General features: G+C 44.1%; 1 protein-coding gene across 1 annotated transcript in view; it reads right to left on the reverse strand.

The window, feature by feature from the left end:
• LOC111235160 (anthrax toxin receptor 1-like) overlaps window positions 1-13,469 on the reverse strand; it is a 23,392-nt gene continuing 9,923 nt past the window's right edge. The window contains exons 10-18 of the mRNA XM_022763500.1: window positions 10,842-10,940; window positions 10,425-10,494; window positions 6,852-6,930; window positions 6,469-6,564; window positions 6,245-6,283; window positions 5,970-6,068; window positions 5,685-5,849; window positions 5,482-5,562; window positions 1-1,284 (exon numbers count right to left, since the gene is read on the reverse strand). Of these exons, the coding sequence (XP_022619221.1) occupies window positions 973-1,284; window positions 5,482-5,562; window positions 5,685-5,849; window positions 5,970-6,068; window positions 6,245-6,283; window positions 6,469-6,564; window positions 6,852-6,930; window positions 10,425-10,494; window positions 10,842-10,940 (1,040 nt within the window). The 3' untranslated portion in view covers window positions 1-972. The remainder of the gene's footprint in view (window positions 1,285-5,481; window positions 5,563-5,684; window positions 5,850-5,969; window positions 6,069-6,244; window positions 6,284-6,468; window positions 6,565-6,851; window positions 6,931-10,424; window positions 10,495-10,841; window positions 10,941-13,469) is intronic.

The following is a 13,469-nucleotide window of genomic DNA, read 5'->3' on the forward strand; positions in this document are numbered from 1 at the left end:
AAAAAACTTTTTTTTATTGAAGACAGTCACAAAAGGTTGTTAATAAAAGAAATAATGCAAATGATCATTTCAGTCAGTAAATGCAGAATACAGGAGAACCCTGAAGGTACTAATTCTCAATGCAATCTTCCACGTAAAAGTGTCAACAAGACCACAAACACATCACATGCTGTGCCAGGACGCTTCCTTATATCCACCTGGATATTCCCTATTCCTCAAAGACCTAAAAACCCACCTGATACTAAATAGAAAACAGATGCAGACAGGGCCTGTATTACAATAAATAAAATATGAAGAAACTGCCCTGCAGTTGCAATAAGGTCACTGAACCTTTACACTAAATTTTAACTATAATGTAGAAAAAAAAAAAAAGTTTCTTTGGTCAAAAAAGATAAAATGATGCATCAGTGTGATTTAAGATAGTGTACATTTAAAAACCAAAGCCAGCATCAACAACATTGTTATCATCTTTCACCACATGCTGTATTCATCACCACATCCTTGCTCGACATTAATATTCTCTGAGAAACCAAAGCAAACAGGTCTATCTATCATCACCACTCATACACAAACAAGCTGACTTTCAACAACACGTAAATCCTCTCTGCTGAATTTCCAGTCAAGGATTGCACTTACTCTTACCACTCAAGTCAACATGACCTCTAATACTGTACATACAGGCTTAATCAAGTAACTACATGCTTGTTTTTCCTATAATGTTTGTGTGTTTTTTAATAAAAAAAAAAAAATGTTATCGATGAAACTCAGTAGCTGATTTTGATATCAGATAAATATTTTTTGCTGTCCAGCAACAAAGCACAGAGCTTCAGTAAGAGCTCCTGGCTTATAAGAGTTTATGGCTCTCTGCTGTCTGAGTCTGTGGGGTGAAAGGAGGATGTGTTTTTTTTTTTTTTTTTTTTTTATGGAATGAGTTGATGTATCAGTTGTTTATTGGAGGCCAACTCTTCATCATCACAGCCTGGGTGGGGGTCTAGATGGCGGGGGTCCCGGAGGCCCCGGGGGTGCACGAGTTGGAGGTGGACCCGGAGGGGGCTGGACCACGGAAGGGGGTGCGCGGGAGGGCGGCGTGGTGCGGGGCCCTCTCGATGGCGGCTTTGTACGAGGCACAGAATTGGAGACCAGAGGTCGCTGTTCGGCAGGCGGAGGAGAAGGAGGAGGAGAAGGAGGAGGAGGAGGCGAGGGAGAGTGATGTGTGCGAGGAGGAGCCCGGTTGTTTGGGCCGGACTCCCCGTCTTTGACCCGTTGGAAACGAATACAGCGACCCTGGAAGACACACAAGGTCAGACCACAGCTACACATCATCATTTCAATGCAGAAATACAGATTAACATGCAGTGCATCTTTGTGCAAAAAAAAAAAAAAAAAAAATCAATGAGCTTCTAAGATCCACCAGCCAGAGTGGTTTGTGTGAGGCTTTGCCCAACTCTACTGACAGAGGCATGTGTGTCTGAGACACACAGAGCTGCTTCTGTCCACACCTGCACTACAATAGCTGTGATGCTAGCAAAGACAGGCGCACACACACGCTCTTGCAGTCTGAAGCTTTCCCCACTTCCCCTCCTCTTCTGTAGGAGCCTCTGCTGCGACTCACTCTCTCTTGATGCAGAACAGAAAGTGGTTTATGTCTCTTATGTGCTTGACTTGTTGGAATGTAAAGGGGTGATTTCAACATACCCACAATAGTTAACAGAGGCCCCTCAGCATTTAACATAATTTACAAGTCGCAGAGAATGGACCGCTTCTCTTATTGTTCTCATTGATGGTTTTCCTCTCTGTTCCCTGCATAGCAAACTTCTGCACACAACACACACACACACACACACACAAACTCTTGTCTTGCTCAGTCAGCCTGTGAAGGATGGAGAGTAGGTCTCTGTGTCACAGACCCTTGGTGGTCTGATTATAACACCTTATTAAACAGAGAGGCCCTAAAGTCACACAGGGGCCATTAAGAGGACCCCAGCAGCAGTAGCTTTGTGACTTAGGGGGCCATTGTGTGTTTGTATATGAGGGGTGCGTAATTGATTGGGGGAAGCCAAGTTGGGGAGGGGGGGGACTGCTTTGGTCTTGTCGCCGGGTCGTGGTGAAAAGGCCAGTTTGTGAGCAGCAGAGCAGCAGCGCAACACCAGATCGAGCATATGGACACAATGAGAACACAAGCTCATGAATATGAGTGTGTATGTGTGTGTGTGTGTGTGTGTGTGTGTGACTGTAAGCATGCTTCCACCAGAGCATATGGCCTGAATGAAACCTCAGCCTCATGAATAACAGAAACAGAGAGAGAGAGAGAGAGAGAGAGAGAGAGGGGTTAGGGGGCTGGATGCAAGAGAGCAGCAAAAAAACAAAACAAAAACAAAAACAAAACAGAAGCCTGGTGTTGAGAAGAGCAGCAGAGAAAGGGGGGAAAACAGGAGATCTTTCCACTTTTAAGTACGCAGATGAGCTGTGTGAGAGGTCAGTAATGTGTCACTTGTGATGGTCAGTCTCCCTGTGAGCCGCCTTTGGCTGTAATGTCTGCCACTGTTTTACTTCCAGCTCTCGGCAATTGTTTACTTCAAACCCTCAACTCCTTTTAAGGAGAAAAACAAAACCCTTAAACACCTCCAGCATCGCCCTTGACACCACTCCTCTGTCTAGCCTCTGTTTCTCTGTCTGAGCCCCAAGACTTTGCCCTTCCATCACAAACGCGTGCACACACACACACACACACACACACACACACACACAAAGCAGATAGTTTGTGGCCGTTTACAGGGAACTGATGCGCGCACACATTTGTCACCATTTATAGTAAAGAAAAGGGGAGAAAAGACAAGAGAGTGGAGACGCACATTTGACCTGACAGCTCTGCCTGTCACCTCGCATGACATTACGGCGATCCACTCACACACGGGAAACGCTCCATGTGTTAACACGGTTTTTCTAGACTACATATATGGTGATTCACTGAATACTTAGATAATGCCAGGGTAACAGATTTGAAATGGAGAGAGTCCAAATTATAAAAAAAAAAACAAAACAAAACATTTTTCACGTGTAGATCATTCGAGATCGTTTAGCTCTCATCTACTTATCTTTTGAGATATCAGTTTCTGAGATTTCTTTCTCTTTACCAAATACAATGGAGGTAAACAAACTTCTATTTGTGGTGCTCAATGCATTTGCAAATGACAGTATCTCAACAGTGACATTTTCCAGTATCAGTGGTTCTGCTGCGCTGGATCATTGTGTTCCAAATGTGTTTATCTAAGGTGGTACACACCAGGTGATCATTCATTATTTTTTAGCAATCTATTCCATCTCCTGAGCTCATCTGCTAACTCGCTTTGTGACAGTTGATATACAATACTTTTTTTTTTTTTAAATGTAACTTTTCAGTTAAAATCTCGGTTCCATTGTAACTGGAGCAAACTTGTATATTAATGAGGACCGTGGGATACGGTCAAAAGCACCAGAACAAGTGAGTAAGTGGACCTCCACTGTATTGTGGTTGTGGAAGAAATTTGGTATAGGCAAGTCAGAGAATATGGTTTTCTTTCTGTAATCTGGGTGAACTGATCCTTTAAGTGAACTGATTGCGGTTAGAGAGAGAGAGGAGGGTGAAGATGGGGAAGTGCTGCTGTGCTCATTTGTGGCGTCTGTGTGTGAGGACGGAGGGATGGCGGCCGCCCTCTGGTCTGGTCTGTACTGTGTGACGGGGCCATCAGTGCCATCAGCTCTGGGGACAAAAGAAGGGAATCTCTTCTGTCACAATATTGCTCGTGGCCTTTCAACTCCCCATCTGTTTGTGTGACGCTCACTCGGCAGAGCTGACACACACGTTACAGTGACACACAAACGCACGCACGCACGCACACACAGCAGAGAGGAGAGGTGAAATGCAAACAGGGAGCGTGGCAGAAACTGGCAGCCCGCTGATGACCGTTTGCAGAGGCAGTGAAGTGGGAGTAATGCGGGGAGAAAGCAGGACGAGCTCCTCCTGAGCGGCTGGTTAACAATCCGCGTTGAGAAGTCTGATCCTTGCTAGATATCGCTGTGCTTTTTGCCACCTTGTTGGGCTTTTTGTAATCCGGCTGTGCTGTTTGACATCCAGCTGCACTTTCTTGCTTTTGAGAATGTAGATCTGTGCCAGGCTTTTGTCAACGATGAGAAATCAATGTCGCCTCTCATGTCTGTTATGGCTATTAGCACCAGCTCTGAACAACTATCTCCCTTGCAACAAAAGTGGAGTTTTTTTCCCCTCATTTCTTTCCATGTGTGAAGCAGCGTTTTATTTTCCTCAGTTAATGGTGCGTAAAGAGATGCGGGGGTCATTGTTGAGCGGCTCTGTGTCTGACAAAGACTCTAGAAACTTCTGTCCTGACAGGGATGAATTGTTCCGCTTAGAATTAGAGAAAAAATAAATAAATAAAAAAGATGGAAAGACGGGATAAAACCATTGATGATGACCACTTTTATAGACTGCAGATACAGTAGACACACACTCATACTGATGATGAATCATACCATTCAAAGAACAAATCAATAAATTTTACAGCGATATGGCCTCGGCTATGAAAAGCGACAATGAAACCATTTACAACAGACCAGATGTTTCACCATGACGACCAGTATGATGATGAAAACATGTCTGTGGGGTTGTGGGATGTCAAACACAGGGTCAAGGTTACACATCACACAGTGATGTCATGATTTAGGACTCTTCGGAAGCAGCAGTGGCGGCCGGTACATAAAAATTTCACAGGAAACCAAGCATGTAAAAAAAACCCTTTCTGACACAGTAGCAGTTTGTTTGTTTTTTTACATTTACATTTTACTTATTTGGCTCAGATGCTTTTATCCAAAGTGACTTACAAGTGAGGGACATCAGAAAAGCTTTTACTATAATTATCACTTGAAAGTAGAAAGTGACTGTGTAACATGCCATTTGGAAACTTGATAGAAACCCAGTCATTTCCTAGGAGTCACAGAGAAGAGAACAGAGGATACAGTACTCCTTGTGTGTGAACAATGACAGCTTTGACGAAGAGTGTGGTATCAGTAGCTCATTGACTCAATGTGTGTGTGTGTGTGTGTGTGTGTGTGTGTGTGTGTGTGTGTGTGTGTGTGTGTGTAGAAAATCAGTACTGTGCCGCTGTGTTGAAGATTGCACTGTACATGCTGCACACTGACACGTGTTGTCTGTATGCAGTGTGAAAGACAGAGAGACGGATGCAGATGCTCAATTGTTCACAACAGGGACAAGAAACACTTTCCAAAACCTTCTGTACCATGCTACTTAAAGTGGTTGTTAGCCACAAAGCCACCCACCCACCCATCCCACCCCCCACCCCCAAATTACACATAATTACTAAATTATAGTTTTCTATCAGTCATCATGCCTGTTTCTGGTACATCAGATTTTATAGTCATGATTTAGGTCAAGATAAAAATGTGACTGTAGTTGAGAGGCAGGCTCACCTCATCTCCAGGCTGTGGTCGCATCAGAGACACCTGGTCGTAACCTCTCCTGAACAGAGCCCACAGAGCGTCGAGCTTCCCCTGAACGACCCAGAAAGAAAACAAGACAATAAAAAAAAAATTGGGATTTTCAAGTAAGAAGAATAAAAACACAACCTCAAATATGCATTTAACTTCTAAAGGAAGTGACGTAAAAGACTGACCTTAATGGGTGTGTACCACCTCCTCTGCTGTGGGGGGCGGCGGGGCGGTTTTCTCGGTTTGGGCTCATAAGGTTCGAATTCCTGCTCCGGCATCTTTACAACTGCATTTTTAGGTTTGTCCAGCTTAGCGCCTTCCTCAGTGGACCCCTTCTCCCCCCATCGCACCTAGGAAAGATAAAGTGAGAAAAAACACAACTAAAACATACATTCTTTTAAGTGTTGCAAATGTTGAAAGCTGAGTGTGTGTGTGTGTGTCTGTGTGTGTCTGTGTGTGTGTGGCGTTACCTCCATGCGTTTGATGCCACCCACTCCTCTTCCTCCATAGTAAGATGCGTCCACCGTGGGCCACCTCTTCTTTGGCATCCCGTCATCATCATCTGAGTCCTGTGAGTGAGACATCACCTATGATACAGCTCATATTCTTCCAAACATACCACTATGAATACTAATACTACTATATTAAAAAATCTGTCATCCTGCCTCAGTCCCTTTATTCTTGTATGGATCTCAGATTAGAATGAACAGTAACAAAAAAAAGTCCATGTAGCTAGGTTACTTACTGGCTCTGGAGGTGGAGGTGGTGGAGGTTCTTTGATTACCTGAAGATTGAGAAACAAAATTTGAATCATGAAATACTGCTGAAATACTTCAGTGTAGCCTGGTCCCAGACCTCTGATTCATCGCCCTCATCTCAAATGTGTAAACAATTCAAATAGAATGAAGTGAGACGGCAATTGAGTCTGATTATCAGGCTGAAGCATTAATGTCTGTAGTGCAGACTTACCACAGTGCAGCAGAGAGGCCAGAACCACCAGAGCAGCAGCAGAGCCAGCAGCAGGAACACCACCAGCAACGATATTAGCACGATGGTGCCGTCGAACTGCACACAAACACAGAATGACAGGATTAAGATGGAACTTGAATTTAAAGACGGCAGATGAGAAAAAGGTGAAAATGTCAAGCGGAAGTACTCACAGCCTCCTCTGATGACAGACACAACAGAGGAGACCTCAGAGAGGCAGGAGAGAAGAAGAAGAGGACTGGAGAACCAAGAAAAAATGAGGAGCTTGAAAGAAAAGTTTATTCAAATAAGGCAGCATGCCAAGAGGGAAACATCATCATGTGTGTGTCGTGATAGTGCAGACTATATACGCAGCATGTACTCACACATTCAGTAGTCGTGATGTGAACGGAGCTGGTGATGTAGGAGAGGCCCTCATTCATGCTCACCTGCAGGTAGATCACCCTGCAAAACACAAACTCATAACTCGCTCTGTTCCTCCGACACAGAAATGCGCGCGCATGCACACACACACACACACACACACACACACACACCACACACTCGAGTGTACATCTGCTTGGGTTCACCACATTCGTGATCTTTTTCCAGCTACTGTAGAAGCTTGCCCGAGGTGTCAAACACATTCCTCCACCTATTCTGTCCATACTTGCTTCCTTATAAGCACACAAACATGCTGACATAGACACAAAGCCAAAGTCTTTACAGAGGTCGGGGAGTTCTCCACCCATAGAAGGAATCTCTTCTGTTTGGATCAGACCCAGACCTCTAATGTGGAAACCACAAACAGCTAAATGACTTGTTCATCTCCGGTATTCGGCGCTGATATCTGCAGGATAGGCTCTCTTGCAAGGACAAGAAATGAGGGAAAATGTTTTGGTTGGGAAGACGACAGGACAGAGCTACAAGTCCCAGGACTGAGAGGTAGCGAAAAGGACAGCTGAATATTTAGTCAACAGCTTATTCATAAAGCTCTGAACAAAAACAAGACATGGGCGAAGGTACAAACAGCAGACAGCTGGATTGTAGTTATAGGTTTTGGAACAGAATGGAGAAAGGCTTCTTGTGCTGTTTTGGGGTGGGGGGTGGGGGGGGGCAGAGACAAGGGTGCCATTGAGCTCTAGGTTTAGATTTGAGGGGGGGGGTGACAAAGGGGAGGTCACTGCAGGGTGGTGTGGGGGTGTGGAGGAAACAGAGAGTGGGGGATGGTAGGAGGAGGGCATTTCCTGTTCTACATCCCCTCAGCGCTGTCCCTCCCTTCTGAAACCTCCCTTCTGTTTTCGCCTCCTCACCCCCTCCTGAATCTTCTCCATACCACTGGAGCTCGTCTCATAACTCATGCTGACACTGACTTCAGAGTAGGAAATTGGCGGTGCAGGTGCCACTCATCTTTTCAACCATTTCTTCCCTCCCTTTTTTGCCCCCATTCTCTCTCCCCAATACGGTCAGCCCTCCTCTCAGGCAGGCAGGGGACACGGTGCTATCAGCTCCTCTCTGACAGAGTGATCTCAGCCCCTATCAATCATCAATCTGCCCACTATATATGTCTTTGCCCTGTGTGTGTGTGTGTGTGTGTGTGTGTGTGTGTGTGCAGGAGGGAGGGGGGGGGGGCTTCATCCGGAAGGTTCCCAGTCAACATGGATTTGTGTGACGGCAGCGTCAATGACTTCATTATATGCGACAAGGCTCGGGTGGAACAGGAGGTGATTGCGGGTCTTTGGGGTTTGGGTGAAGAGGTGACGCTGGGAGCTGGAGACCCTGAGAACTCCTGTATAGACTTTACAACCCCAAAAACAGGAAGCATTTCACCTATAATGTGATCTGACATGTAAAGGCTGATTTTAAGGGCTGCAGCTAATGATTACTATTGTCATTATTGATTAAGTTTGATCAATAAAATTGTAGAAAATAGTCAAAAATCTAATGTCTATTAGGAAGCGATCTTTATACTACTGGTATTATCTGTGTGCTTCCTTATGTGGGTGGGTTCAGTTTTCTTTCTAGCTTCATGGTTCATCGTATGTCTGTGAATAAAATGTGAATAACTTGTAATTTATTTTACCAGTGGTGTTTTTCTCTCTGCATTATTTAATACGCAAGTGTCTCAGACTGATGCTGTGATAATGGGAGCCTCAAGCTTCATTCTTGACCCTGAAAACAGCAGTTTGAACAATTTCTCAACACAAGGTCCCCTTACTTGGTGTTTAATTTTGAGCAACTCTGTGCACCGAGGAAGGCCATGAGATGAGATTGAAAGCTCCAGAAAAACAAGCACGTGGACATGGTGGTGAGAGGTTTTTTTTTTTGTAAAGGTGCCTGTTCTGTGTTAGGTTCTTTTGATAGTGTGTCTTATCTACTATGCTGTTGTTTTTCTCGTCTTCTTTCTCTTCAAAAAACACAACAACTTTAACAACAAAAGAAAACTGTGAGAAATGTTCAAATCAAAATTGATCATAACCCAGGAAGATGTTTTCTGAGGGCATGTTTTGGGGGCTGTCCAAATGTATACGATTTTCAATGACATAAAAAAAGATAATCTCTACGTTTGAGAAATGTTTTTTGCTTGATTAATGACTTAAAGGAAACACAGGTACATATGTATAAATATAAACATAGTTGTAAGTAGAGTCAAATATATAATCTGCATAGGCTTGGCTGTTGAGGGGGATTTTGCAGACAGGACTAAAAATAGCATCAATTTGGCACACAACCATACGCGAAGCATAACTTTGCACCACACCTGTCCAGCCTGCACGGAGACACTCTCGCTTCACTACATGTGTCCACATTTATCTGCACGTCATTGCTTCACAGCCCAAAACTCATCAGCCAGCTGCTGGCCTCCTCTCTGGGCCCTTCAGCCATTCACAGCTGACTTCCTCTTTCGTAGCACTCAGGGTGTTAGGCAGTGCTGACTCTGCTCTAATGGGCTTCTGTTACATGGAAGGATGTCTCCTTCAGGCACCATTGCTGTGTGTAATGATGCTCCCTGTTCTGCTCTGCTCTCTGGAGGAGCAGCCCAAACCCGCCACCAAGCCACACTGGCGACAACTATCAGACACAAAGACATACTTAGGACCGGATACTTGATGTATTGATTTGGCTTCTTCTGTCATTATGTCAAACCCTAAACAATTATGTATCAATTATGTGTTACTTTTGTCAAAAGACAAGAGTAAAATATACTGTGCTGTGACAGACTCTTAAATCCTCTTGTAGCCACGGTATAAAAACAAAATTCCTTTTGCCCACCTCTGAGCAGTGCTTTTCACTGGCCGACAAGACAAGCTCAAATCACGCTAGAAATCTGAGTGACAGCAACAAGACAGATGATGACTGGGAGGTGTCTGAGGCCGCAGGTCGGAGTGTATAATTATGTACAGGACTCCAGGCGGCGGGGACGGGAAGGCTGCTGGGCCTCGGTCCTCTCCGAGCTCAGCCCACAGCATCGCTCTGTCTGCCCCGCAAGAAACTTCTGCTCTGAAATCTCCAGGAGCAAAGCCGGGAGCCCTCAGAGGAAACCTTACACTGCCCGGCCGACTCCACTCACACTTCCTCTCTCCCAAAGTGTCAGACTGAGATTGGGATACATCACGCACACAACACAACACACAAACACACACGGTTGTGAAGGTCCTCTCCAGCAGGCTCTCATTAAGACGTGTTCCTGGGCTCTACTCCTGTTGTCCCCTTGTGATTGGTGTCTGGCTTCGTTAGCTGTGACAAACATTGATTGATCACAGACACTCAATGACTTTGGCCCTAATTTGTTCAAGGACAGCAGTCTTCTGTGTCCACACCAAACTTGGCGTACAGCTGGCAAGTATCTAGCTCAGAGTGTTACAGCTGTACAGGGAGAGTTTGGTAACTGGAGTAACGGCTAAGAAATGGTGGAGGGGTGAAAAGGAGGTGAGAGCCAGAAGAGATATCCTGCTTACCTCCCAACCTCCTCTATGACAGGAGCAGGACAGAGCAGGAAGGTATCCTCTATTCCAGCTGGTCTCTCATCTGCAGAGTCAGGGAAAAAAACTAAATCACACTTTATGAAGTAGAAATTGAAACATCTGCAGCGTAGACACAGCGCACATGTTCTTCTTAGATGCATAAGCCAAACCACAATCTCATGATCCAGTAAAGTGTATGCATTAATGTATTACAGCAAATTTGCTGTAATAAGAAGCATACAAACAAATGCAGTGCTCTCTTCTGATGATCACTTTTAGTTTGGATGCATTTTCCAGATCAACTAAATTAATCAGTGACCGTCACAACTTTTTTACCTTTTAGCATAAATGATTCCTATTATCCTGCTAACCTGTGTCCCGAATCGTTTCAGCACTTTGTATAGAACTTACCCAAAGTGTGTGTGTCGTTCAGTTTGAAGCTGCAGAGGACTTGATCGATGTTTCTGGCATGGAGAAAACCATTGCCTCTCACCACCACCTGGAAACTCTCTGAGGCGATAACAACAAGAGTAATCAGAAATGATGAGCAATATGCACAACAATGATAAGACACATATTTTCAGCCATGCGTGTGAGAGATGTAAAAAGCTAAAAATTGGTCTCCAGTTTTGATTTGAACGAGAAAAAGATTTCTAGTGTGCCATTATGGTGAGCTCTGATATCCATTCCCTTTCTCTGATGCGGCTCAACTTAAGCAGTAGAAACTTGTTCATGCTTCATTACTGCTTGTTTATATCTGTGTGCTTGTGCGTGTATGTGTGGAAAGGCCATAATATGCTCCAGTGGTGCTAATGCTTAAAAGTGTTGCTATTCACAAACATCTTAGACTGTGCTGTAGCCAGGAGGTGTGTGCGTATGTGTGTGTGAGTGAGTGTGTGTGTCTTTGACCTTTAGTTTCCCCTGGGCATTGTTAAAGCGCACTGACAGAGGCTTGCCAGCATATGCTGGAGTGTCTATGTGGCTGCTACCCAGCATATGTTAGAGAGTGGGAAAAAAACACTTGCTTAAAAACATGCCTGTAGGGCTGACAACTGCATAGCACTGTCAAAGTAGGTCTGACCTTACCTATGGCGCCATGGCATGGCATTAGCACGTGTGTGTGTGTGTGTGTGTGTGTGTGTGTGTGTGTGTGTATGCAGAAGTGTATGTGAGGATACATATGTAACATGTGCGCACTGGCTTTGTGTTTTTCTGACGAATGTGTAAGCGTCTGCATGTCCTCAGTGTGTGCATGCATGAATGTGTGCAGGCATGTGTTTGAACATATATGTGTGTGTGTATTCATGGTCTCTGGCTGAGCACTGAGGTCTCCTCTAGCATTATCGTGGCTAATAGAAGTGAACATTTGCCACACCTTTAACATTTAAAGCTCCAGCGTGAAGATCACTGGATAAAAACATCACGGGTGTGAGTGTATATGTGGCAGTGTTTCCTTAAAGGTCAGACAAGCTGTTATGAAAAGCCATAAATACAGATACACAAAACAGAGACAGAGTTGAGTGGAGGAAAACAAATATCACTTTACAGATGTCTGCACATCTCCACATGTTTACAGATGCTGCAAAAATGTTTAACAGTGCAGATTTGCCGTTGGAGAAGATCTAAGATGAAAACCGGTGATGTGCAAGACAGACGGAAATTGAAATTGAGCTCTCAAAAAAACAGGGATCAGACGTATATATGATATACAGTATATGAAACAGATATTGGATAATACATTTTACTAAACACACTGCTCCTCAGTTTGTATAAATAGTGCAACAATGAAACCTATCTGCATGTGTGTGTTCCTGCTTATTTACACATGTTCAATGACTTGCAACTTGTCAGTACCGCTCGTCATTTTGTCAACAATTCTATATGTGTATACATACACACACACACACACACACACACACACCACCCGATCACCCACACATCTCATTACAGACAGCCTAATCATCTAACTGTGCACCCCTGCCCTAATTTTACTGTAAAACACAAGCACCACAATCAAAACCAAAAATTACAACTATATAATATAAATACAATATCAAATAACTTGGGCTGTATCAATTTTCTAGTAAACTGACGACTCATCAAGTTTACAGCCACAACAACTAGCAACTTCATGAGAGGACTTAACACTAATTATTCTTAATGCTCAGTGCCTTGTCTGCTTTAGCAGTCACCCCCCTTTCACACAGTGTTACCATCAAATAGCATGAGCTGCACTGTGATAGGGCGCATGCGCACACACACAAATACACAACTTAGTGTCCTGCACATGGCAAATATTGCTCTAATCATAAGAGATGTTATTATCCAATTCTTGTAAAAGTGAGAAAATAAAAAAATGGTTACTGGCTTTGCCTTATTATGCATTAATTAAGTAGTGTATTGCATTGCATATTACTTACTTTTACTAAAAGATGTAAAAGTTCAACATTTATCAGAACAGGATCTTATTACTTCAAAAATTAAATGTGAATCGTCTATTATATTTCCAAACCAAAGAACAATGTATTTTCAAATACCAAATTCTACACTCGGATGATTTCCACAGATCTTTTAAATCTTAATAAATCAGTGATGGCTTTTAGCTAAACGTCGCAATGTGAGCATCTTCTACACACACCCTGACACTGAGGCTTGATGGGCTAAAAGGTCAGTGCTGTCAGACACATGGTGGGCAGGGACTGGTGGTGCCCTGCTGACATGTACAACACATATGCTGCTGCCCTCTCCCCTCTGCTCTCTGCCTGCCTCTGTGGCCACATGTCCATTTATATCCACACCTGAATGTTTGACAAGGATTTCATTTGTATGATTGTCTGTCTGTGTGTGACTATATACACATGTACATGCATGTGAATGTGTGTCCTGTGTGTGCGTGTGTGTGTGTGTGAGAAAAGAAAATGGGGTACGGCTTGTCCGAACAGCGGCTCTTCAATCACGTTAGTGCGACGGGACAGTGAAGGGCAGGGAGGGGACAGGGAGGAAGGGACAACGGGGAGGAAAGGGTCAGACGTTAATGAA

The sequence above is a fragment of the Seriola dumerili genome, unplaced genomic scaffold, assembly GCF_002260705.1.
Source record: "Seriola dumerili isolate Sdu_G_001 unplaced genomic scaffold, Sdu_1.0 BDQW01000024.1, whole genome shotgun sequence".
Classification (NCBI taxonomy): domain Eukaryota; kingdom Metazoa; phylum Chordata; class Actinopteri; order Carangiformes; family Carangidae; genus Seriola; species Seriola dumerili.